Raw genomic sequence first — 25,148 nt, forward strand, 5'->3', positions numbered from 1 at the left:
TTTTCTCCACAAAACTGGCCAAAGTCATTGCACTTTTACTTAAACTGTTCTTCTATCACTTAAAGTGTTCGGTAAAATCTTCCTGATTAACAGTGAATAGTAGTGTTATTCTTTTATAAACACACACACACACACACACATACACACACACACACACACACACACACACACACACACACATATACACACACACCAAACAGATTCTTACTCGAACGGTCTCTAAACTGTTATTCAGTTGTTGTTAACATTCACTGGATGTATTTTTGTCACAGCTGTGCTGTGTGTGAGTAATGTTAGTAGCTTTACAGATTCCAATCGAACATGGCAAAGTTTCCATCAAATGCATCAAAGCAGCGATTACGGTTCTTCATAAACATGAGTCGGTTCTCAAAGTTCAGTTAAAAGAACTGGGTCAAAGAGTTGACTCGTTACAGAGCGACACACACTGGAGTAGTGACCAAACGAAAGGAAAATGAAATATATGTGCTTCTTATTTCTTTTCCTCGCTTCTTCGTTCCTCGCTCCGTGAAAGCAAGGAAAGAGTTCAAGAAAAACATATTTACCATCTTCACCACTTTAAACAGACTTTAGTGACTTTACTTATGGATGACGTCAGTAGTTACTGTACTAACTGCATTTACACAACACTGATTACACACAGAGTTTTCTATCATTAAAACGCTACTGCACGTGTAGCTACATCACACGCTTAAGATTATACTCCTCGTGTTAAATATATCAGATTTTAGGGTTTTTTCAGGAATGATGGAGAATTTACACACAACCAAACAATACTTTGCACAGGAAGTATGTGTCTTCGCTCGAGAACCCTCCTGTCTTTTCTCTCCTCTCTCATTGAGCCCTTAAAGATGGAGGACTGATTGATTTCTGGGTTATGGGCTCACGCCAGTTTCGGAAGCACCCATTGTTTTGATTCATTTAGAACGTGTACATTCCCAAACAATAACTCACTAACTGAAGGCTAATACCTGCTTCTTCTGAGACACATGAAGCCAACGGCATCTTTTCAAACTGCTGCTCATGCTGCATCACAGGGAGGCGTAACACGCTCAGAGGAAAGCGCTATCTGTCCTCTTCCACATACATACATAGATGACCACGATTGGCTACTGTCGCTGTGATTGATGGGGACGACAGAGTATGCCCCTCCCACCCTGAGAGCACGGACAAGTTTGTTCTCTTGGACTCCAGGATACAGATGGCTGTGTCATCGTCAAGATCCGAACTCAAGATCGGTTGAGCAATGTCACAGACAATTCCACTTTCTATCAGTCGAGGGTGAGGCTGAGGAGAAGTGCTTCCTCCGACACGTGAAGATTTCAAACTTCACGTCAGAGAAGACGCTACGTGAGCCTGCTCTGTACACATGAGCGAACAGGTTTTAAACTTCCAACAATAAACACAAAACTCCTGATCACCAGACGACGAGGCGGAATCTTACACAGTCTCTGAAATACACACTGTTCCCATAAGAGGAAAATCAGAAACGCTAAACAGACGAGTGATTCGACCATCAGGACGCCATCTGCGTGCCACTGATATCACATTTACAAATCTGTGTGTAAAGTAAAGATAACAGACATTGTGCACGCAGTATATAAACCTATATCTATTCATCTACTGTCTCATCCCACTATCATTAAAACTTATCATTAAAATACTGCAGAAACCCGATTGTTTTTTTTTTATTATCATTATGTGAAATCTTTTAACCACTTAATGAAACGTTTACATGTTATTTCACTCGCTCAAAACATTCACTAGTGCTGTAGTCAAGACGGACATTCTCCCGTCCGAGACACGACTAGCCGAGATAGAGCCAAGACCATGTCTTAAGGGGGTCGAAGGTCAAAGCCAAGTCAAACTCAGCTGAGATCAAGACATGTTTAACGAGACCAGTGTCCAAGAACAAAACAGAAAATTCCTCAAGACCAGTCTCAAGTCCTAGAGCCCTACACTTCACAAGTATGAAGTATTTAAACCATCCCACAAGTCACAGGTTTAAGTTTCATCATCGGAAATGCTAAATGTCCCATGATTCTGATGATCATGGGAGGAAGAAAAGGAAGTTCTCTCTTTCCTTTTTATTTAAAATTCAGTTATTGTGAAATTGACTGCCGAGGACACATACACCACTATTACTCAAATTATAGACTGAAAGTAAATTATTAATAAACAAAAAAACCCCAAACATTTTAAGTAAATGGGGCGGCTGTGTCTCAGGTGGTAGAGCGGGTTGTCCACTAATCGTAGGGTTGGAGGTTCGATTCCTGGCCCGCATGACTCCACATGCCGAAGTGTCCTTGGGCAAGACGCTGAACCCCAAGTTGCTTCCGATGGCAAGTTAGCACCTTGTGTGTGTGAATGGGTGAATGAGACACAGTGTAAAACGCTTTAGATAAAACCGCTATATAAGTGCACCATTTACCGTGTAAGTAAATAAACAGAAAGTCCATAATGTCCTCATGTCATTAGCATGGATGCTACTTTTATGTTTTTCCTAATTCCATTCCATTCCAACAACTCCCTGCAGCTACACATTTAAGAGCAAAATGCCAAGAAGGGATGTTGCTGTCTAAAGTGAGTGAGCGAGTGAACGGCAGGTGAATTACTGAGGAGTCATTTGAAAATGAGTCAACTCCTTGAGTCAGCTCTTTTAGGTGAACGTTGAGAATCGACTCACTTTTCTCCTCAGATGTAGATAATCCCATTAAACAAAATGCTTCCCTGGAAACATCTGAGCTGCTCATTAGTGTGAACGGTGAGTCGTGTGTTTGACACTCAGCTGTGCGCGTGAATGAATCGACATGACGAAAGATCCGCTTCACTACTGCTTGATGATGTAAGATCCAATGGAGAGTAATGTTATTCTGTTAATTAGGAGGTAGAGTAAGAGATTGTATGTAAGAGTAAGAAAAGAACAATGAAAAGTCAAAATATCGTAAAATGAATCCGGTTTAGAAAAAACATGGCAATGAGTCATTTGGGAACCAAAAGAGTCGACTTTTATTGGTGAGCTGAGCCAAATGATCTGATTCTTTGAAAAGATATGGAATTCCCATCGTAGTGTGAATCAAACCAAACAACACAGTGCATTATGGGTATTCCATAGCTGCTAGGGTGCATCATGTGTACACTACAGGTCGCACTGCATTACAGGACCAACAGAGTCCGCTGTGTTTTCAGACACCACTACTGTACATCATGACAATACGGACACAGCGTTAGACAGTACAGTATGACAGTTCTCCACAGCACATGTGAATAAACGCGAGGTTATCTGTACCTCCTTCTTGCAGTGCAGAAAGGTGTGATATTTATAATGATGGAGCGAGTGGTACAGGCTGTAGATCCGACACATCTCTGTCGACAGCTTCAGATCCTGAGGGACAGAAAGAGGAATAAAATGAACAGAACTTATTGATAGCTCAGCTTGGAAGTTTTACAGTCAGGGATAGTTCGTCTGGTGGCGCCGTGTGTTTATAACTTCCCTAGAGTTTGCTCTGAAGTCACACTTCTCAGATTAATGTTCTAATACAGGATGTTTCCATTCCTGTAAAAACTTTCTGTTGACACAGGAAATTGGCTCTTTTTTGTAGTGCAACATCCTCTCCCACACAGTTTTACCTTAGCGGTGAGAAAAGAGATGAGATCTTTTCTATACTAAAATACCGGCACTTTTATAAACATCCATCGTGTTGTAATGAATCGATGCAACGTCACAGAACACACTGTAAGGCTAGGTTTTTATTACAGTTTAATTCATTATTTTACCATTTAATAAGTGGTGTCTGGCACCAAGACTATAGGAGGGGATCCTTTAAGTCCTGCAAGTTGGATCAGATTTGTTTGTCCAGCACATCCCACAGATGCTGGATCGGATTTGTTTGTCCAGCACATCCCACAGATGCTGGAACAGATTGGGATGTGTTGAATTTGGAAACCAAGTCAACACCTTGAACTCTTCTTCATGTTTTTCAGACCGTTCCTGAACAATGTGTGCGCGGTGCTGCAGGGCGCATTATACTGCTGAAAGAGGTAGGATCCATTGCAGTGGTGTACCTGGTCCGAATGATGTTTAGGGTGGTGGTGTGTGTCAAACTGACGTCCATGTGAATTCCACAAGGTTTCCCAGCAGAACATTGGCAAGAGCATCAGACTGTCTCCTCTGGCTTGTCTTCTTCCCACAGTGCATCCTGGTGCCATCACTTCCACACCCGCTCGTACACGTGATGACGGGATTCGTCGGACCAGGCCACGTTCTTCCATCTCTCCATGGTCCAGATCTGATGCTCACGTGCCCATTGTAGGAGCTTTCAGCGGTGTACAGGGGTCAGCATGGGCACTCTTAGCGGTCTGCAGCTACAAAGCCCCATACGCAGCAAGCTGTGATGCTCTGTGTGTTCTGACACATTCCTCCTCTAACCATCATTAAAAATTTCCAGTGCCACAGTAGCCCTTCTCTCAGTTCGGACCAGACAAGACAAAGCACACCATCCTCATGTACTGATGAGCCTAGGGAGCCCAAACCCTGTCACTGATCTCTGCTTTAATTTGGCCAGACCGTGACACGCACCATTGTTATGAACTAATCAAAGTTATTCGCTTCATCTGTGAGTGCTCATGGGTGTATCTATTTAGATTGGTCAACACTCAGTCATAGTCAGTGCCAGCATCTCAAGGTGTTTGTTTAACAGCTGCTCTAAAAAATGTCTGCTTTGTTGTTTAGTTTCCTGGTTTTAGTGTTAATTTAGTTTTTGCTGTTTACCTGTTGCTTGGGCAGACTCTTTTTGACACGGTTGAGAGTTTTGCGGTTATATCCTTCTCCGCCGAGCCGTACTTTCACCATGCCGGACTCCAGAGCATCAGCACTCATCTGAGGATACATGTGTAGAGCTTCCTGTACAACACACACACACACACACACACAGGAAGATTAAATGGAGGTAAAAAGAACAGCTATATCTTTTTCTAATCTTGAGTTGGAGAAGGTGGTACCTGGTGTTGAGCGTTCAGGTTCACTCTTCTCAGTAATCTGCGTTTCTGCTCGTTCAGAATGCTGTCGATCTTCCTCATGGGTGGGAGATAAAGCTCATCTAGAAACACGAGGGAGGACATGTGAATATTTACAGTACAGGACTTTGGGAGATCATTCGCTGTCACTTCACATGACTTCACTACATTAATACCTAATCGAACCTCCTGACTCATCTGGGATCTTCTTGGGACATGTGCTCATATACACACGTACACCAAATTAAAGCCCATGTATCCATCCATCCATCCATCCATCCATAGATCCATAAACAGAGTTTTAGATGTTCATCCAAGTCTCTTTCCTCACTTTATCCTGAGCCCCGCCCTCCAATCCCTCACATCATCATAGTCATCCTTTCCTCTATTCCTTGAGTCACTCTCTGTCCTCACCATTGGTGTCCTCCAGCGCCTGGATCATGTCAGGGTCGAGCGCCGTGCTCACCAACATCTCCACATAGCTGCGGAACATCTCCCTCATCGCTCGACTGTTTATCACACTGCGCACTGAGCCTGAGAGGGTTTCAAAAACATACAAACACACATCACTGTGATTAAACAAACATACATATTCTGTGTGATACTAAACTGATAATTCAACCTAAAGCCCAAAAAACACCCACAATGTCACCTTCACCCCAAACGTACACAATCCGCTGACTATGTAGCTAACTAACAATCCAAGTGATGGCCATCTTTTTGAATTGCTGTCCTCTTCCACATACATGTGCTCACAGATGCTCTGATGAACACATGTATGTGGAAGAGGACAGCAATTCAAAAAGATGGCCATCACTTGGATTGTTAGTTAGCTATATTAGCATTGTAGCTTCACTTCAGTCACCAAACATGTCTTTGATTTTGTTACATACATCATCAACCATTCAGTCACACACACACACACACACACACCTTCATCCTCACTGGCAGAGGGGGAGGAGTCTGACTCAGAGGAGGGAACTTCCTTCAGCCACTTCTTCCTCTTTTTGGGTGGAGGCTCCGCCTTCACTTTCACAGTCCTGCTCCTGGCCTTCTCCGCTCTCTTCTCTCCTCCTGCTCCTCCTCTCTTCTCCTCCTTCACTCTCCCTCGCTCCGCTCCACCTCTCCTCTCTAACTTTTCCTGATTTTGCCTCTCTTGGAGCTTCTTTTCCTTTTCTCTCTCCTTCTCGCGCTCTCTCTCCCTTTCTTTTTCCTCCTTTTCCTTTTCCCGTTGCTTCTCTCTCTCCCTCTGCCTCTCTTTTTCACGCTCTCTTTCTCTATGTTTCTCTCGCTCTCTCTCCTTATCCTTCTCCTTATCTTGTTGTTTCTCTCTTTCCCTTGCTCTCGCTTTCTCTCGTTCCTTCTCTCTTTCCTTCTCCCTCTGTTTTTCTCTCTCCTCCCTCTCTCGCTCTCGTTCCATTTCCCGTTCTTTCTCTTTTTCTTGCTTTTCTTTTTCCCTCTGTTCTGCCTCTTTCATTCTCTCTTTCTCCCTCTCTCTTCTCTCTCTCTCTTTCACCCTCTCCCTCTCTCTTTGTTCGTGCTGCTCTCTCTCTCGTTGTCTCTCTCTCTCTCTTGCTTTTTCTCTCTCCTCTCGTTCCACACGGGGCGGAGTTTGACTGCGGATGGTGGGCAGCGGCTTAGCAAGTGATTGGCGCCTGGTCAGAGATAAAAAAAACATGATGACTGTAATCTAAACATAATTATATGAAAATACTAACACTTTAATGATCAACATAACGTGATTTTCTGAGATATTTTAAGATAATTTTATAAATGCTCAGTGTCTTATTTGCTAACGCTAGCTATCTGGCCCACATGAGGTAACCTGACAGGATTATTATATATTCATAAATATAACATTTGAATAAATGTTCTTAAACTTTACTGCCAGTGCTTTCATGGCTAACATGAGCTAACCTGAGAAGAATGTTTGATAACTTCACTGCTAACACAAGCCAGCTAGATGAGCTAACCTGAAAATTATGTTCATGAACGTCCCGAATGTTTACTGCTAATACTAGCTACCTGGCTACCATGATGTAACCTGACAGGATTTTGACAGAACTGTTATGCTCATTATATATTCATGAATAACCTACTAACTAATCCACTTCTAACTAGCTAGTAAGCTAACATGACATAACCTGACTAGATTATTGTGATATATTCATAAATGTTCATAATATTCACTACTAATGCTTTCATGGCTAATTTGAGCGAATCTGGCAGGATTTCTGAGAGACTTTTAAGTTATTTTCGTAAATGTTCAGTATATTCACTATTAGTACCTGCTAGCTGGCTAAAATGAGGTAACCTGAAAGGATTTATGAGAGAAGTTTTAAGTTGTGTTCATGAATGTTTTGAATCTCTACTGTTAACACAAGCTAGCTTGCTAATATGAGCTAACCTGACAGGATTTGTTTTGTTATACTCATTACTGTTCAATATTTTCCCCTGCTAACACTAGTTATTTGGCTAACATGAAGTAAGATGGGTCTTTTATGTTTATAAATATTCCGAATCTTCACTACTGACACTATTCATTAAGCTAACATGAAGTAAACTGACAGGTTTTTTGAGTTATATTCAGAAATATTCGTAATCATCACAGCTATGACTAGCTAGCTAGCTAACCTGAGGTACACCAACACAATTTCTGAGAAGATTTTAGATTATGTTCATAAATATTCAGAATTTTTTATTGCTAATACTAGCTAGCTGGCTAACATGAGGTAACCTGACAGGATATTTTATGTTCATAAATTGATAATATTCACTACTAACATTAGCCAGTAATCTAACAAGTAAGCAACCTGACAGGATTTTGGGTTGTACTCATAGATGTTCATAATCTTTACTCCTAATTCGTGCGTCTCATGTGCTAACCTGACTGGATTTTTATTGTGTTATGTTCATAAATGTTCAATATTTTCAATGTTAACACTAGTTAGCTGGCTAACCTGAGGTAACCTGACAGGATATTCTGAGAGGATTTTTAAGTTTTTATAAATGTTTAATATTTTCAATGTGAACACTAGTTAGCTGGCTAACATGAGGTAACCTGACAATTCTCTGAGAGAATTTTAAAGTTTTTATAAATGTTAATTATTTTCAATGCTAACACTAGTTAGCTGGCTAACATGAGGTAACCTGACAGGATTTTCTGAGAGGATATTCTGTTCCTTTCTGAAGGTTATGTCTTTGTGTTTATAATTCTCTACCTGAGTGCAATGCCGGCTCTGTGCCAAGGTTTCCGAGAACACACTCTCACGTAATCCTTCTTGTTCACGTTCTCCAGGAACTTAACGTACAGCCGTTGATATCTCATTTTCGCGTCTCCGAAGTAGCCCAGATACTGCAGGTGAGTGAGAGGAGGAGAGGAAAATATTTTATTTCTCACTTCAGAGCTGGCAGAGAGCAGAAACAGAGGAGCAAACAGAAGGTGAGAAGCTCTCAGAATGATGGAGGAGGTCATTAAAGAGGACCAACTCACATTGCTGGTGGCACAGAACTGCCGCTGACCGTCCTTAATCTCAGGTGCGAACTTCTGCAGCAGAGCTTTCTGCACTCTCCAAATCGGAGGAGGCTCTCGTCCTGTCTGCAGAGCCAGCTAGAGGACGAGAGGAGAAAGAGATGTATAGGTGAGGAGGAGAGAAAGAGAGATAGAGAAGGAGAGTTAGAGTTACAGAGGAACAGAGGGAGGTGTAAAGAAAACATGGAGAAAGTGAGCGAGAAATTAAGAAGAGAAAGATGGAATGAGGGCGAGAGAAGTGGAAAAGTGGGAGAGAGAAGAAGAAGGGAAAACATGCAGAGAAAGGAATCAGAAGAAATGGAGAGAGAAAAGGAGATGAGCGAGATAGAGTAAGATGAAGGGATGAGAAAGAAGAACGATAGAAGCAGGGAGAGAAGAGAAGGGAGAAAGAGCAAGAGAATGTGGGATAGAAGAAGAATAAGAGAGAGAAACAGGTGAGGGGAGAGAAAAAAGATAAGGAGAACGTGAGAGAGAGAGAGAAAGAAGAGAAAGATGGAAAGGGAGTGCATAAGAGAGAATGCAAGTAAACATAAAAAGAAGGGAAAAGATAAAGAGACATAAATTAGAAAGCAAAAAAAAGAATAGAAATCGAATAAGATGGAGGGATAGCATAACAGCGAGGTTGGAAAAGACGGATAAAAGAAAATGAGAGAAACAATTGAGAAAGAAGAGAATAAGGTAGAGAAAAATTGAGCACAGAAAGAGGGAAAAAGTCAGAGAGGCAGAAAAGTGGGGAAAGAAAAAGAAGGGAAAATATGCAGAGAAAGAAAGAAGCAGAGAAAGAGAATACAAGAAGAAATAGAGGAGAAAAAGAGAGAGTATGGATAAGTAAAAGAAAGGTAAGGAAAGAGAGATAATAATGGGAGAAAAAGATGAGAAAGATGGCGCGATAAAGAAAGAAGATTAAAGCGTAAGAGATGGTGGGATTGTGAGAGAGAGAGAGAGAGAGAGAGAGGAAGTGAGGGACGGTAGGAGGTCAAGTACAGCTCATTACAAGCACACAATGTCACACACTTGGCTAATTTAAACCCCCAGCAGTAATGGATGTTGACGGTAACAGATGTTAACAGATGTTGATGCATGTTTACCTTCAGTGTGCCGATGTCCTCTGTGCGCACCACAAACTCGTCTCTCTCTCTGAAAATGCCCTCACCGCCGCTCTCGCTGTCCTCCTCCTCGCTCTCTCCAGCTATAGCCGCGTTGTCCTGCTTCTTGGCCAGGTGGAGGGAGGTGATCTGAGGGGTGGGGGCATCCTCAGGGGTTGGGGGCGAGGGAGGTGAAAGGTGGGGTAACTCCATGGGCAGAGGAGGGGAGGAGGATGGCGGAGGAGTGGCAGATGGAGGAAGTGTTGGAGGAGGTGGAGATGGGGAGGGGAGAGCTGGAGGAGAAGGGCTAGGGGGGAGGGACTGATGGAGCAGTGGAGCCGGCTGAGGCTGGGGCGGAAGTTGTGGTTGCGGTTGCAGTTGTGGTTGCGGGCTGTCCTCCTCCGGAGCAGGAAGAGGCGAGGGAATAGAGAGAAGAGGAGGAAGAGGTGATGGAGAGGAGGAAGTGGGTGGAGAAGGAGAAAGAGATGGAGGAGAGGGTGGTGCAGGAGCAAGAGGAGGGTCAGATGAAGAATCTGGATAAAGTGGAGACGAATTACAAATATAGCAGAGGGTTAATGCAGGTCCAGACACACATAAACAACAAAGAAGATAAAACTGGATATAGCAGTACTGCTTATAAAATATTATAAACTCTTATAACATATTATACGATACAAAGTTCTCAAATCTGAAGGCGTGAATTAATTTTCTATAACAACACAGCTCTAGTCACATACATTATCGTTTCTATAGCAACAGCGTTCGTTAATATACATGTTGTCCTGTTAGATGAATGAATATGTAACGGGCTGACATGCATCATGAACTGACTCATCAAAAACTCCACTAATGTTCAAAAAGTAAAACTTTGGCATTCACAGAGCATGTGTGTCACCTACAGGGAGGAGTTTTGATTGTTAAATGTGGCTTGGAGAGACAGACCTGTTTAAACTTGTATAACATGAGGCTAATATGGTTTGAGATATTTTATATTTAAATGTGTCTTGAAACGATCAACTTTCTAAAAGTCACTCACCAGGAAAAGTGAGTGTGAACCGACCTGAAAAAAATCCCAATTTAAATGTCACATTTAATGTGAGAACACATCCATGGAATTTAAGATCAGATCTGACGTAGGAACCTTTTTATAAACAAGGTCGCAAACGTTCTCCAGTTCCACTGAGGCACAGTTTATTGATTTTCCTGTTTGAAGACACAAGACTTAACTAAATAAATGATAAATAACGTTTTATTTATATTTTACATTTGTGGAAAAGCCAGTTTTGTAAAAATGCCAGATTTTTTGCTGTACTGTATGCTTGTTTAGAATGTTTAGAATGTGTTTAGAATTTTATCTATACTATATTGTGGCCTTTATGATTCCCGTTTGCACACAAGTGCTGAGAGGCCAAGCTCCATCTTTGAATTACACGTCTATACTTGAACCCACAAACTGTTCAGATGTATACAATCACAAACGCCACAAATCCAAAACATCTGCACTGACCATCAACTTTGGGAGCATCGACAACACAGAACTCCGTCTCCTCAGCATCATCTTCTTTCTCCATGTCCTCTTCTCTATTCTGCACCATGTTCTCATCTTCTCCTCCATCTTCCTCTAACTCCTCTTCTTTATCTTCCTCTTTCTGCATTCTCTCCTCCTCTAGCTCCTCTGGCCCCTCCTCCTCCATGGGATTGTCTTCCTCCTCTGGAGTGTGTGTCCTCTCCGGCAAGTTCAGCTCAGTGTGTGTATGAAGCTCATGGGTCATCATTCGAGTCTCTAGCTCTGGGAAGGTCTCTGAATCAGCAGGTGGTGGAGGTGTATCAAGGGGTGGGGCCTGTGAAAGGGGTGGAGATGGTGTGGGAGGGGGTGGGAGAGCAGCCAGGCTGTGCGGTGTGTCATAGAGGGCAGAGATGGCTGAGGAGATGCTCTTCTGAAGGTCCTGATTCTTGCTTACAGAATCTTCTTCGTCGGAGGAGAAGGACGGCAGCGTCTCCAGGTTTCTTTTGAGTTCCTCGTCCAGGCGTTTACACGGCGAAGGGCAGTTGCTCAGCGCGAGACCTCCTTCCCCCTCTGTCTCCCCAAACGGTGGAGGAGTTGGAGGTGGGGGTGGAGGTGGAGGTGGTGATAAGGGACGAATGCCTCCCTTCACTGAGGGTTTGTGCACAGGGCTGGATCCGTCCATGTGGAGCGGGCCGGATGAGGGCTTCTTTTCTGTTTTTAGAAAGTCTAGAAAGGACGTGATGAAGCCAGACTTCAGCTCTGATGGCTTGTCGTCAGTCTGAGAGAGGGGGATCAAGGGAGGAAGGGAAGGAACACTGGATTCAGTGAAGAAGATTCATGGATTGATGAAAACATGGATGATACATATTGAGAGATTAGAAAGAATTTCTCACAGTTTAGCCATAAGCAGTTCTCACGTGCTAATAAACTCTGAAGAGAATTAAGTCTAACTAAGCATTCCTCCAAGACAAAGTCTGTATCTTTTCAAACTGCCACGAATTGAGAAGCAGAGCTAACAGACTCAACAGGTTAGTGTTGCTCTGAAGAAAGAACCAATCATGCGGTCTTCCTTTAGCAGCCATAGACGGCTATGCTTCAACCTTCTGATCTCCTAACGACAGAGGAAAGCATTCGATAGTTGCACCACTCAGAAACTTTATTTATCGCTGCATTTTAGACGTAGTATGATCAGAAATGTTAGCACTGTTATGGATTCCCATTAGAGTCACTTGCACAACAAATCCTCCATAAATCAGCAATTAGCTTCATCTTCCAATAATATTTGCTCAGGTGTCCTAGCAGTCTGAAGCAGGTTCTCTTGCAGTGTGTGCGTGTATTTTCTACCATCCGTTCTGCTTTCTTTAGCATGACACCTGCTGATGAAAAGCAGCCCACAGCTCAATGCAGCCACTGCCGTCATACTTTATTTGTACAAATGGCTGTTTTTAATGTGTGTGCAGCATTAATTCCGCATTATATATATATATTTCTTTAATTTCTGGTTAAAGATACAGGGTGTTTCTTCTTCATTTTGTCAAAAGTCTGACCACAGAATCTTACGCAACAGTGCACAGTGATTTTTGCCCAATTGCAGAATGTTTTTATATGATTACTGGCTTCTTTTGTGCCACACTGTCATCCAGCCCTAGCTTATCGTTGAGTGGTGCACTTTCCCTCTGCCTGCTCTCTCGCTTCTTTCACTAGTCTTTCTTTCTTTCTTGCACAGAATTTAACGGATGGGATTTTCTAGGTAGTGGTTTGAATAGTTTCCACTCCCTGGTTGGTGGATCAGCAATGCCCACCAGGACACCAGAACACTTGGATAATGGTTGTACTGGTTCCTAATAAATATTTTTTATTTTATAGCCTTAAATGGAAGGCTCTTTAGTCATCAGTTTCCTGTTAGTTTAGTTATCCTGCAGATTAATTGTCCGAATAATTAAGTGTTTAATGTGGGGATTTTTATTTTCATCTAGAATGATCAATTTGAAGGCAATTGTGTCCTTCTTAAGGCATTTAGGAATGTTGTGCATACAGTATATTTTATTTAATTTCTATAAGAATAATTTCTACTATAAAACAATGACATTAAATGCTTCGTTTTGAATCACACTGTTCCAAAAATTTAAATATCACAGAGGCAACAAGAATCTGTGTAATTCAGTAACGTGGCAAAATAAGAAAATTGGTGAAGAGTCTGAATACTTTTGCATGGTGCTGTATATTAGGTGTGTCTAACGGGAGGTAGTACAGCAGGGGGGCTGGATGGCGGTTACTATGAATGAGTAACCGTGGCAACAGCTACCCTGGCAACAGCCAGCTCTCTCCCCTTCTTTTATTGCATTTTTTTAAGGACAGATAGATCATGGCAGGCTGTCAATCATCTCACACTCAGACTACACTGCTCCCTCTAGTGGAATTAAATGCACCAGCACACTGAGGACAATGCATTCCCTCTTAGATAAACGCACATGGTCTTCTTGTCTGTAAAATATTATCTAGTAGTCCTTCATATACATACATTACTTACATTCTTTCTTACAGCATTATTTCATGCACATCATGAATTTCTCTATTAACAAATCTCAAAATAAGGTAGATGTGCCTTACGGAGCTGGACAGTTTTTGCATGGTGGCCCATGCCTCTGGGGTCAACTGTTCATCCATGTCTCTCTCCCAAGACATCTGGGGAAAATCCACAGATATCTCCACATTACATATGCAATAACTAAATATATCTACATTACACCCCCCGTTTTTTTTCCCGTTCCTTCCTTCTCTTCTGAGGTTACCTGTTGCTGAGGCAACAAGAGCAATTTCACAAGTACAATTGTACACAAAGGCATAGAGAAAGGGATTGTATGATTAAAGTTTCAGCATTTTGGACCTTTATAAAAGAACAGAAAACACAAATTCTCTATATGCATACACAGCATGAAAAATATTTTCTTTTTTTACCATGAATACATTTATGATAACTATAATTTTATATTTTCTGTATTTATATAAGCTCTTTGTAAAAAAAATGTAAAAAAATAAATAAATAAATGATAATGCATCTCAAATTGGTCACGTGAGCGAGAGAAGACAAATGTCAGTATTATTTTTTGAGCACTGCAGCAATAAATAGACATTAATTTATGCTACGACATGAAATCCTTCTTGAACAAAATGGTAAACGACTTATACAGTTAAGGGTTCGTGACACTAGTATAGTGCTGTCAGACATCCGATATATAGCATCTAATAAAGGTTTGGAAATATAAAATAGTTCACAAATCAGATTTTAATATCTTCACACATTCTGACAACAACAACTAATGTGCTAGTACCCATTTTTATTTTCCACAGGGTTCAGCGTGTTAAGATTATCATTTAATGAGACTGCTTTGAGAAGTCTAAATAAAAAGGATTTTTATTTTCCCCTCAATAACAAATATTAATAATTGGGGGCATATTTTTCTCTTTGATATATCAACTATTCTCTATAAAAGGTTTACTGTATTTTTTTCCCCATTTTTTACCTCTTCGTCTTTCTGTTTCATCTTATCCTGACCACAGTTCATATCGGTTCTGTTCATGTCCAGTGCAGATGTGGGTCCAGGGCTCAGACCAAGAGATGGTGCAGATCCCACTGAGCCATCAGACAGAACAGGGTCTGTGCTCGACAAGGAGTCTGTCCTCAGGAGGGATTCAGATGAAGGCATGGGGGGAAGAGGAAGCTTTATCTAGTGGGAAAGTGGGAAAACAGATTGATGGTATGAAATAATCTAATATGTTAAATCGTAAAACATAAAGCATTTTTTTTCACTCACTTTAATCGGTTTGATGGGTTCCGGATACTGCTGTTGAGGCTGATGTTGTTGGTGTTGTGTTTGCTGTTGATGTAAGTGCTGATGGTGTTGTGTATGTAGGTGCTGCTGTTGGTGCATGTGTTGCTGCTGTGGGTGGAGGTGCTGCTGTGGCTGTGAATGGTGGTGCAGATGTTGATGTTGGGGTAAGTGCTGCTGTTGTGGATGTTGCTGTTGAAGTTGTTGTTGGTGATGGAGATGAGGTGCTTGTTGGTGAGACTGTTGATGGTAATTCTGTCCTTTGTTAATGTCTCTATGCATCTCCAACATGAGATCATCTTTCCTACCACGACCCCTTCCTCGACCACGACCTCTTCGGCTCTCCCCAGCACCAGGTCCCATCAGCCCCCTGCAATAAGGAGGTTCTGGGAGTGGGCGAATACGAGGTCTTCCCCTAGGCCTAGGAGGACCTTCTCTTTTGGGTTTCGTGGGCTTTCTACCTCTCTTCTTTGGCCCATCTTGGGGAAGGAGCTGTGGAGGAGGTCCAAGTGATGAGTACCCTGAGGGGTTGCAGAAATCCAAGTCACCCATTAGGGGACTTAGACCGCCAACCCCTGAACCACCAGTGGACTTTCTGCAACTAGACACCAGATCAGGAAGCAAATCCGGGAGGCGCCTGCTGTTCAGTCTGATGTCAGCAGGAACATCTGCTTTATCTTCATCATCTTCAAATTCATATTCTTGAGCATAAGTTTTTTTTGTCTGTGGCTGGGAATTGGGGTCCCTCCGCTGTTTTAGAAGGTGGAAAGAGCTCGTCTTCAGTAGTTTTTTTTTTGGTCTAGAGGAACAGAAGATGGGTGAGGTTAGCCCACCTGTTCCAGAACCACTTCCTATGCCAGAATTTCCCATAATTTTGTTCCCTGTTCCATCTACACTAGACCCTGTTCCACCTATTCCCATGCCTGGTGCCTGAGATTGAATCAGGCCCAGTTGCTCTGTATTCACAGTAGATGGGAGTTCATGAGTTTTCAATGAGTCCAAATCTAGATGCATGGTTCCATTGCCAGATTCAGAAAGACTGTGACAGTACTGCCCATAATCCTGGTCACCATGGTGGCCCATCATATCATATCCACCTGCCCCTCCACTTGCCTTAACTGACTCTATTCCATCTTGAACATTTACACGTGCTTCAGATACAATATCCTGATCTCCTTGTCCTGCACCTGCTACACCTGCACAGCTTGGTTTGTAGTCCTCAGAACAAAACATGTCCTCCATTGCTGGAAAAAATGAGCGATCCTCATCTTGGAGAAGTGAGTCAGGAAAACAGATGGAGGTCAAAGGCACAAACCTCTGCTGCTGCTGTTGGTTCTGTCCCTGATTCTGTGTAGTTTTAACTACAGAACTGTCAGTGTCAAACTGGTGCTCTTTAAGTTGATCTAGTTGTTGCTGAGGAAGCTGGGGCTCTGGTTCCCTGGGCTGGGCCTGTGGTTGCATTGGTCCAGTGTTGGAAGGCATGTGGCGAGAGTGCTGATGGGAGTGTTGGTGATGTGGGTGGGGCTGTGATTGGTGGTGGGCATGAGGGTGTCCATGGTGAGAAGCCATGTGATGCAGATGAGATGGGGCTGACATGCTCAAATTTGACTCATTCAGGAAATCATGGAGCTCTGAAGGTGTTTGTTGAGGATGGTGGGTCTGGTGATGTGAAGGCATCCTATGCTGCTGCTGCAGCTGTTGCTGTGGTCTTTGATGGTCATTAGCACTTCCATCTCCGCCAACAATCCTCTCAGTGGGCCCTACGCCTTCACGACTGTTTGTTCTAGAGAGTGATCGTTCAAGCAGTTCAAGTTGTGAGACTGAATTCTGACTTGACTGGCTTTGGTTTCGCTGTGCCTCACATCCATAGTGGGCCTCCAGAGACTGGGACTGGAGTTGGAGTTGAAGCTGAGAGGCCTGTGACTGGGTTTCTACACTCCCACCACTTCCAGTTCCAAGGCCTCCACTTGTTCCCATTAAAGCCTGCTGACTCATAGGATGCGGTGTTGTTTGGGGGACCTGTTGAGTGTCCATCTTGTTACGTGTGGAGTGGGAAAGGACAGACTGTAGAAGATGAGTTTGCTGAGGTTGTTGAGTCTGGTCAGGTGGTGAATCCATGTGGGAAAGGGACGATTGGGACCTTTGCTGTTGCAAGTCTTGAGGTTTTTGTATGTAGGGTAGCTCTGATGAATCTGTAGCTTTCTTGACCTCCACATGGGCATGAGACAGGGAATGTGGGTGAGAGTGCTGTGGATGTTGGGAGTGCTGTGGATGTGAAGCATGTGAAGAGTGATGTTGATGTGTCTGGTGGCCATAGGAGTCCCCTCTCCCATAATGGACCACTGAGCCAAGGGAGTCATGTTGGTGAGTGTGTGGCGCATGCTGATGGGAGTGAGGGAGTGAATCAATTCCCCCTCGTCCTCCATTTGCCCCAGCTCCTGATACTGTCCTCTCTAATTTTGTTTGCTGCTTCTTTAGAGATATTTCCATTTGACTCTCTTGGCCAGTTCCTGGTCCAGTTCCTTGTCCAGCAGTGTTTGTTGGTCCCACATTATTAGTGGCATTATTGGTGCGAATGACACTCTGTAGTTGGTAACGTTCCTCAGATGCCTTGTTCAGTTCATAGGCAGACATTCCCTTTGCTTCTTCCCTACTTTGCGTCATAGATTGCGGCTGTGCTGACTGCTGCTGGGAAGTCACCTGTGGTGGCTGTTGCTGAGCGTGGTGTTGAGATGGATGGGGTGCTGGGCTTTGGGAGTGCAAAAGGTGCTGTATTAGAAAATCATCATCATCTTCATCCTCTTCTTGAGATCGTTCAATGCCAAGCATATCAGTCTCTGACTTGCTCTTGGGAGGTGCAGAATGATAAGGCTGTGCCTGTGGTGGTGGTGCCCGTGTGTCTGAGTAACCCTGTGGAGAAGCTAAAAAATTAGGAGAGAGAACTGAGGATAGGTATTTATTACCCCCATTTCCTCCTGGAGACTGTGCAGGGTGAGTGGGTGCAGGGGAGTGCAGTCCAGGTCTAATGATTGCAGAGTTAATTGAAGGTGAAGGACTGGAATCAGGAAGATGGTATGATCCTCCAGCCCCACCACTTGCAACACTGTTAGTGCTATTAGCTGCTGAACTACCACCTGCTGAGCCAGTACCACTACTTGTTGAACCAGTACCACCTCCAGAACCAATTAGGGCAGGTGAATGTCCCGTACCATCATAGCCCATTGAAGGACTTCCTGCTCCTCCAAGTGAGGGTGGTAAAGAACCATATCCTGATTCAGAACCATATACCCCCTCCCCTGAAAATGAACGCGCTGTTGCTCCAAGACCCCCAAACCCTTTTCCTGATCCCCCAGGACCAGAGCTAACTTCCTGGGCCTGGGGGGAACTGAACCCCCCATAAGGCTGGGAAAGGTGGGATGGTGGAGGTTGACTTGGTGAATATGATTGCGAGTGTTGTTGTGGTGGGGTTTGGCCAGGGAGGCCAGAGGTGGGTTTAACAGGAGCCACAGGGGAGCCGTATGTGGAAAGGCAGGGTTTAGGAGGAGGCTGTTGCGTTGCAGTGGAGGAAACAGGGAGTGGTGGAGGTGGCGGAGGGGGTTGTGGTGCAGATTGGGGAGGTGGTTGCTGCCTTGAAGGAGCAGAGGAGGCGCTAGATGAAGCACTTGGGTTAGAAGAAGTGGAGGAGGATGAAGTTGTAGAGGAAGCTGAGGGAGGTGTGTGAGGAGTTCTAGATGAAGAAGAGCTAGAGGATGAGTAGCCACTGCTTGAACTAGAACTCTTTCCCGGTTTCCCAATACCACCACCAGAGGCAGCTGATGAGGATATCGAGGAAGAGCTATATGGGGGCTGTACTATGGGGCGGTACACTTGGTCTGATCGAGGTGAGGGCTTGGGGTCAGATGATGGGCTCTGGTCACCAAGGGGGCTACAACTCATTCCACCATGCCGATGGTGTGAGATTTGCTGGTAGCCTGATGTTCCACAGCTAAGATAATGCTGCAGGGGATGTGACGTGGAAGAGGGCAACTGGGACTGTGCAGGGGAAGGTCTCTGGTAGTGCTTAATCACGCTGTCTTGCCTTGGAATTGCTCTTTCCTGTGGGGTAGGTGGTTGTGAGGGTGCAGGTGCTGAAGAGAATACAGATGCATTGTACAGATGGGAGGACTGCTCTTGAAGCTGGGAGGAGAGCAGGTTAAATTGAGGGGGAGGTAAGTGGCGGGCAGAGGATGATGTAGGTGCTTGAGGCTGAGGACCACTTGAGGGCTCCTGTGCTCCTCTGTATGCTGCTGCACTCTGTGATGAAAGAAGACGGTCAAACCCCAGGCTGGATTGGGATGGTGTTTTTATGTGCAGTAAAGGATCATGGGGTGATAGGAGGCCATTGGAGGTAGGGCTGAATGTAGGTGTATCCTGGAGGGACAGTGATGGTGTCACCCCAGAGAATGAACGACTAGAGAAGGAGGCAGGGTGCTGGTATGCTGACAGAGCAGAAGAAGAAGGGAATGAGCCAGATCCAGGCAAAGCACTGGAGATGAAGAGCTCAGCAGGGGCTGGGGTATGCATTGCTACAAAGAGAGAGACACATAAAACCAAATCAACCAGGTTACAACTACATCCGTTTAAATATTAATTTGCATACCATCCTGTATAGGACAGAAACATTAAGCATTGTTGGATGCTTACCAGTCTGCCATGATGGGGTACGGAACTGAGAAAGGAGGGAGGAGGCAGATGGGGGAGGCTGTGGACCTCGGGATTCCAAAGCAGAGATCAGGTTCATGACTGAAGCATCAGGTCCTGAGGGGCTAGCATGGTGTAACCCAGCATCAAACAAACCCGAAAGCCCTATAAAAGAAGTCATAATATATATACCACGTACATGCATATACCGACCTTCTAAAACTATGAAACCCTGTGGTTCAATGTGAAATATCAATAGCAGCTAAAATGAGCAAAACCTTTCCAAAATTTTTGGACTATGTCATCAGAGGAAAAAATCAGCAAGCAGCTTGATTCAATACATACATATAAACACATTTTTAAAAAGATGAAAACATTTTAAATAGATTTTTAAAAAGATATAAAAAGATACACAAAAAAGTTCCATTGCCCTCACCTAAGCTCCGGCCTGCAGCCCCCCATGCCCCGGCCTGTCCAGAGCTGCCTGGGTGGTGATTAGTAGCATAGCCCTGCAGGGGGTGTGGTGTAGCATAAGCTTGACGATGGAGTAATTCGGAGTCCGGATGGGAGGATCTGGAGCTCCCATACATCAGACTGACAGCACAGGTGAAAGAGGAAATTGAACAAAAACAGAGTGAGATTAGGAGCGCGGCAAATTGCTTTGCAAACAAAAGAGCTTCCAGCTGTTTGCATACAATTAATTCTTAAGCTACGGCCCATGTATAGCTTAGAATATATAACGTTATACAATTCAATACACAAACCAGTTATTTAACATGATACCGATTACAGGTCTGTTGAGCTGTACTCTTCATAAATCCCAGTACAGAATATCAGCTGGTCTTGCTGTACATTATACGCTACCCAGTAGAGCCACACACTCAGATTAGCTGTTTAATCAGCCTATTCACTCCCATATCCTCACTCTCCCAAACAGCCTCGGGATCTGACTCTATCCAGTCTCCACTACAACAATGCACATGATCATTATCCTCGTACACACTCAATCCTTCAGGCTAAGAATGTCAAAACCACAAGACCTGTTTTCAACATCTCCAGTGCACCATTAAATACTTGCCCCTGGATTGTGTTCACTAACGTAGTGTTCCACATAATTACAGAACATTTACTGCGATGCCATACTGTATTTTTAGATTGTATGCACATTTGGGGAGGGACAACAAAACAAACCGGTAAAAACTTTAATACTACAAACTATTTTATTAAATACCGAACTGCAGGCCTACCTCGGACACAAAATCAAAGCCATGCCATGATTGTGCATTTTTATCAGTTGTCCAAATGCTCTGTACTTCTTCCACAGCTCTAAACGTAAACCCAGCTATTCACCCTGATTGGACACTGTTCAGCCAATGAGCTGTCTTTTGGCATCTCTACAGACTGTTGTTCCCTTTCATAAGAGTGGGCAGTTGAGCTGACAATAGCGGTTAGGATGCTGAGGTGAGACAGAGCTCTCATTGATAAAAGCTCTCTTGTGACTGAATTGCCTTGGTAACCCCCTTCCTCAACAGGCTATTAATGGGAGTACAGCTCTGTTAGCGTGGATCACTCCACTCGGAGGCCAGTGTGGGAAGCCGCAAACGGCACACACCGAGCGAGCACGTGGTGAGGGGGTGGGTGTCATTCAATATGAGCAGCAGAACGCAGAACCAGACAGTCCATCTTTAAACCGACAGAGAAAAATAAGTGAGTTTACACTCACGTCGTTTCATTCTACATTTTGTGAAAATAAACCAACAAAAGATCACATGCAAAGATTCTATGCAAAAAGTAGGAATGACCAACGCTCAAGCTCGGGGGATTAGCGTCTGAGAGCTTGTCCGTGTTGTTTAAAACACACCCTTGTCTCAGGGGCAGGGTTCTTGTGTAATTAGCTGGAAAAAAGCTTTAATGAACGGAGTTAAATGGTTAAATGCAGATGCAAAACAGCGCACATCTCGCTCATGCACAGCTTCACTAGTTTATCCAATAAGCACATAAATCATTGTGGCTATGTAGAATTCTGTGTGTTGTTGCCGATCAATAACACAAACTCCCTGCTTAATACACTGAAATATCTCTGATTTGGCTTTAGAATTGAAGATAACCAGGCAAGAAAGGGTTGTGATCGAGTTCTTCATTTTGTCAGCAAAAGCAAAAAAATTTTATGGAAGAAAGAACAAATACATTTTCAAAAGGACACACCAACATTTAATAAGACTACCAGATGATTTTCTAGCAACAGAATACTGTCTTCCTTAATAACAACTCTCACAGCATCCATTCATCAGCATTAATATACATTACAATAATTCTTCTCCAAAGCCTGTGAGATCTCTCGCAAGATCAAAGAGTCTGTCATGGTATCACAGTCCTTAAGATTGACACGAGGTTTGATAGAAATCAGCCTTTAATTAGGTGTTAATCCTAAAGAGATGAGCCACAGACCCAGAAGGAGTAAGACATGGTTCCCTGGAGGAACAAGAGAAATTGATGGATGTCTCTCTATACACACACTCCAGCTATTATTTTTTTCTTTTTACATCTTTTTGCTAATTTTCAAACCATTTCCCTTTCTTGGTATTCCTCCATCATGTTTCACTTGCTCTTTAGGTGATTCCATGCACGTTTGCTCTTCTTGAATTCATATTCATTCTCTCTCTCTCTCTCTTTCACACACACACACACACACACACACGCACACACACACACACACACTCCTCCACCGGGTAATCATCACCCAAGTCAGCCCTCATTCAAGGCTTCGCTGTTCTGGTATACTCTCTGCATTACACCTTCCTTCTGCAGTTTCCAACTCCACTTATTTCTAAGCTTCAGCACCTTTGGCCCACACCTTTAGCCAATCATTTCCTCCGTGTCTCCAGTTTGAAATGAACCAATGGAATAATATATTTCAAAACGATGAGCAGAGAGGGAGAGGACGAGAGAGAGAAAGTACCAGTATGAGACGCACATGACAGCAAGAGAAGATAAATTATAGGCTGCATTAGAAAGCTCTATTAAATCCACTGTAAAGACATGCTCCTAATTTAATGGATTGCAAACTCTCCTCACAGGTGCAACATGTTTACTGGCTGATGGGAAACTCAACCGTACCTATTAATCTCCATTAGAAACATTCATTCAGTGTGTTGTGGGTCCATGGAACCCTGTACAGCTCTCTATAGTCAAGAGTAATATCTAAACGTGCCTGGACGCCCCATCAAGCATTACTGACAGGTGGTCTTTATATCACAAAATGAAAAGAAAGGGAATCTGTGACCTTCATGGCTGTGGAATATTCCTATACGGATACAGCTTGTGTTGTGGAATTATCAGGTTAAAGTTGTATCTCTGTAGGAGGTTAATTCACAAGCGTCGCTGTCATATTCGAATAAGTGCTGGAAAAATCCACTGTCAGAGACCTGCAGCCTGAAAATTATTTCACTTCATTTCATATTCATTTAATACATCAGCATGTTTCATCACGGCCTAATGGAGGGACACGCATAGTCCCATACCAGCACTCTCACTCTGAACTAATATTAATTCAAAACAAAAGCAATTACAATTTCTCCCCCAAAACTAAAAGAGGAGCGATTCAATTTCACTTCATTTCATTTCTCTCGGATGATGCTCTCCGGCGGCGCTGAGGCTGCGGTGCTGAGGTTTGTCCGGCGTCTTATGAGTCAGAATTGCTCATTAAGGATCCCGGGTGCCATCAATCCCGCCTGTAGTGCGCAGAGATGCCCTTGACTCAGAAAGGCAATCATAAACTATCCACCAGCCCAGAAGCAATCACTCGCACCAGGACGAGTATAGAGGAGAGTAACAGGGGCGGGGTGTGTTGGAGTCTCACCTGGTCCACCACCATGATATCACACGCAATACATCGACCTACTATACTGAAATACGGCGGTGCGATAAAGTACTATTCGGATGGGATTAGTTTTCTCGACTTGTCTGTGTGCATCCTGATCAATTCACGCGGGATAAGTGATCTCTGTATAAATCACGTGCTTGTCAAACTCAACATTCCGTGCATACTACCTCACCATATTTTAATACACACTGATTCTAGAGGGTGTGGCTTGATCATTAGTAGGTCACATGACCACGACATGTCTGTAGTGTGTACCTGTGCTAGGAACTCAATAATTCCCCTAAAAAAAAACAGAAGCGTCTCTTCTCCGACACACGTTTTTAAACACTATATTTTATTGTCCTGCATTTTAAACTTTCGAGTCGAGAGAAAAGAGAAAAGAGAAAAGAGCGAGTGCTTCCTGGAGCGTCTTCATACTGAAGAAAAAACACTAAACCACTTTTCCCACAGGATTTAACACAATCTTTACCAACATGTCAATTCAGACGGGATAAATATCACCTGGAGTTATTCTACTGCTCAGTTTATATACAACCTCCTAGACAGTAAAAAATGACTGACATGACAGATTCTGACGAAAATTCCAGAGGAACTCCGGGAATAATTACATTACACACTTCAACATGAACAACTATTCCCGTGTGAATAGGGCTTAAGGAGTTTCACGTTACACACTTTCCAGAGGAACACTTTCTAGATTTTAGAGCGCATCAGCGACATTCTGAACAGTGCAGAAAAACGGAGACTGAGCTAGAACCTTCATCACTCTCGAGGTTAAAATTAGAACCACATCTGGGATAATAAAAGAATGAATTTACTCTGAACCAACATGTTTCACTGTAACCTCAAATGCAAAATGCTTTGTGACATAAAACGGGAATCTGCTGTTCTCACAGTTACTACATCTAACTACACCTACACCTACACCTACACCACCGAATAGATGGGGTTAGGTATGAATTAATACTTAAAGGGGAGTAGACATTATTCAAACATAACTTTTTTTTAGTTGTTTGTTGTCAGGGAGCATGTACCAAAAAAACAACAACATCTTAAATAAGAAAAGATGCCTTGCACCAGAGTTAGCAATTAGCTTATTTCCATCTGAGGTCAATGTGCAGGTAAACTGAGACAATAACAATGATAAAATTACTACATGACAAGTATACTATCACCATAGCAACCTCAAACACACACACACACACACACACACACACACACACACACACACACACACACACATTATCATCTATAGAATAAGTAATATTATAGGATACAAATGGTTAAAAGTTTATGTATATGATTACCTATAAAACATAAACCCAGTGGACATACATGATTGGTTACTGATGAAAAACAACTGCATCAAGAAGAAGAGGAAGAAGAAGGAGGAGGAGAATAATAATAATAATAATAATAATAATAATAATAATAATAATAATAAGGAGGAGGAGAATAATAAGAAGAAGAAGGAGGAGAATAATAATAATAAGAAGAAGAAGAAGAGGAAGAAGAAGGAGAATAATAATAAGAAGAAGAGGAAGAAGAAGAAGAAGAAGAAGGAGAAGAAAAGAAGGAGAATAATAATAATAATATG

General features: G+C 43.1%; 1 protein-coding gene across 1 annotated transcript in view; it reads right to left on the reverse strand.

Moving 5' to 3' along the window:
- The window catches only part of prr12b (proline rich 12b), a 34,201-nt gene that overhangs the window by 2,464 nt on the left and 6,589 nt on the right, over positions 1–25,148 (reverse strand). The window contains exons 2-15 of the mRNA XM_053676779.1: positions 20,105–20,262; positions 19,672–19,833; positions 14,974–19,553; positions 14,683–14,886; positions 13,769–13,843; positions 11,159–11,936; positions 9,655–10,184; positions 8,528–8,644; positions 8,256–8,389; positions 5,968–6,689; positions 5,449–5,568; positions 5,020–5,117; positions 4,790–4,921; positions 3,308–3,403 (exon numbers count right to left, since the gene is read on the reverse strand). Of these exons, the coding sequence (XP_053532754.1) occupies positions 3,308–3,403; positions 4,790–4,921; positions 5,020–5,117; positions 5,449–5,568; positions 5,968–6,689; positions 8,256–8,389; positions 8,528–8,644; positions 9,655–10,184; positions 11,159–11,936; positions 13,769–13,843; positions 14,683–14,886; positions 14,974–19,553; positions 19,672–19,833; positions 20,105–20,262 (7,906 nt within the window). The remainder of the gene's footprint in view (positions 1–3,307; positions 3,404–4,789; positions 4,922–5,019; positions 5,118–5,448; positions 5,569–5,967; positions 6,690–8,255; positions 8,390–8,527; positions 8,645–9,654; positions 10,185–11,158; positions 11,937–13,768; positions 13,844–14,682; positions 14,887–14,973; positions 19,554–19,671; positions 19,834–20,104; positions 20,263–25,148) is intronic.

Source organism: Ictalurus punctatus, chromosome 2 (assembly GCF_001660625.3).
Source record: "Ictalurus punctatus breed USDA103 chromosome 2, Coco_2.0, whole genome shotgun sequence".
NCBI lineage: Eukaryota > Metazoa > Chordata > Actinopteri > Siluriformes > Ictaluridae > Ictalurus > Ictalurus punctatus.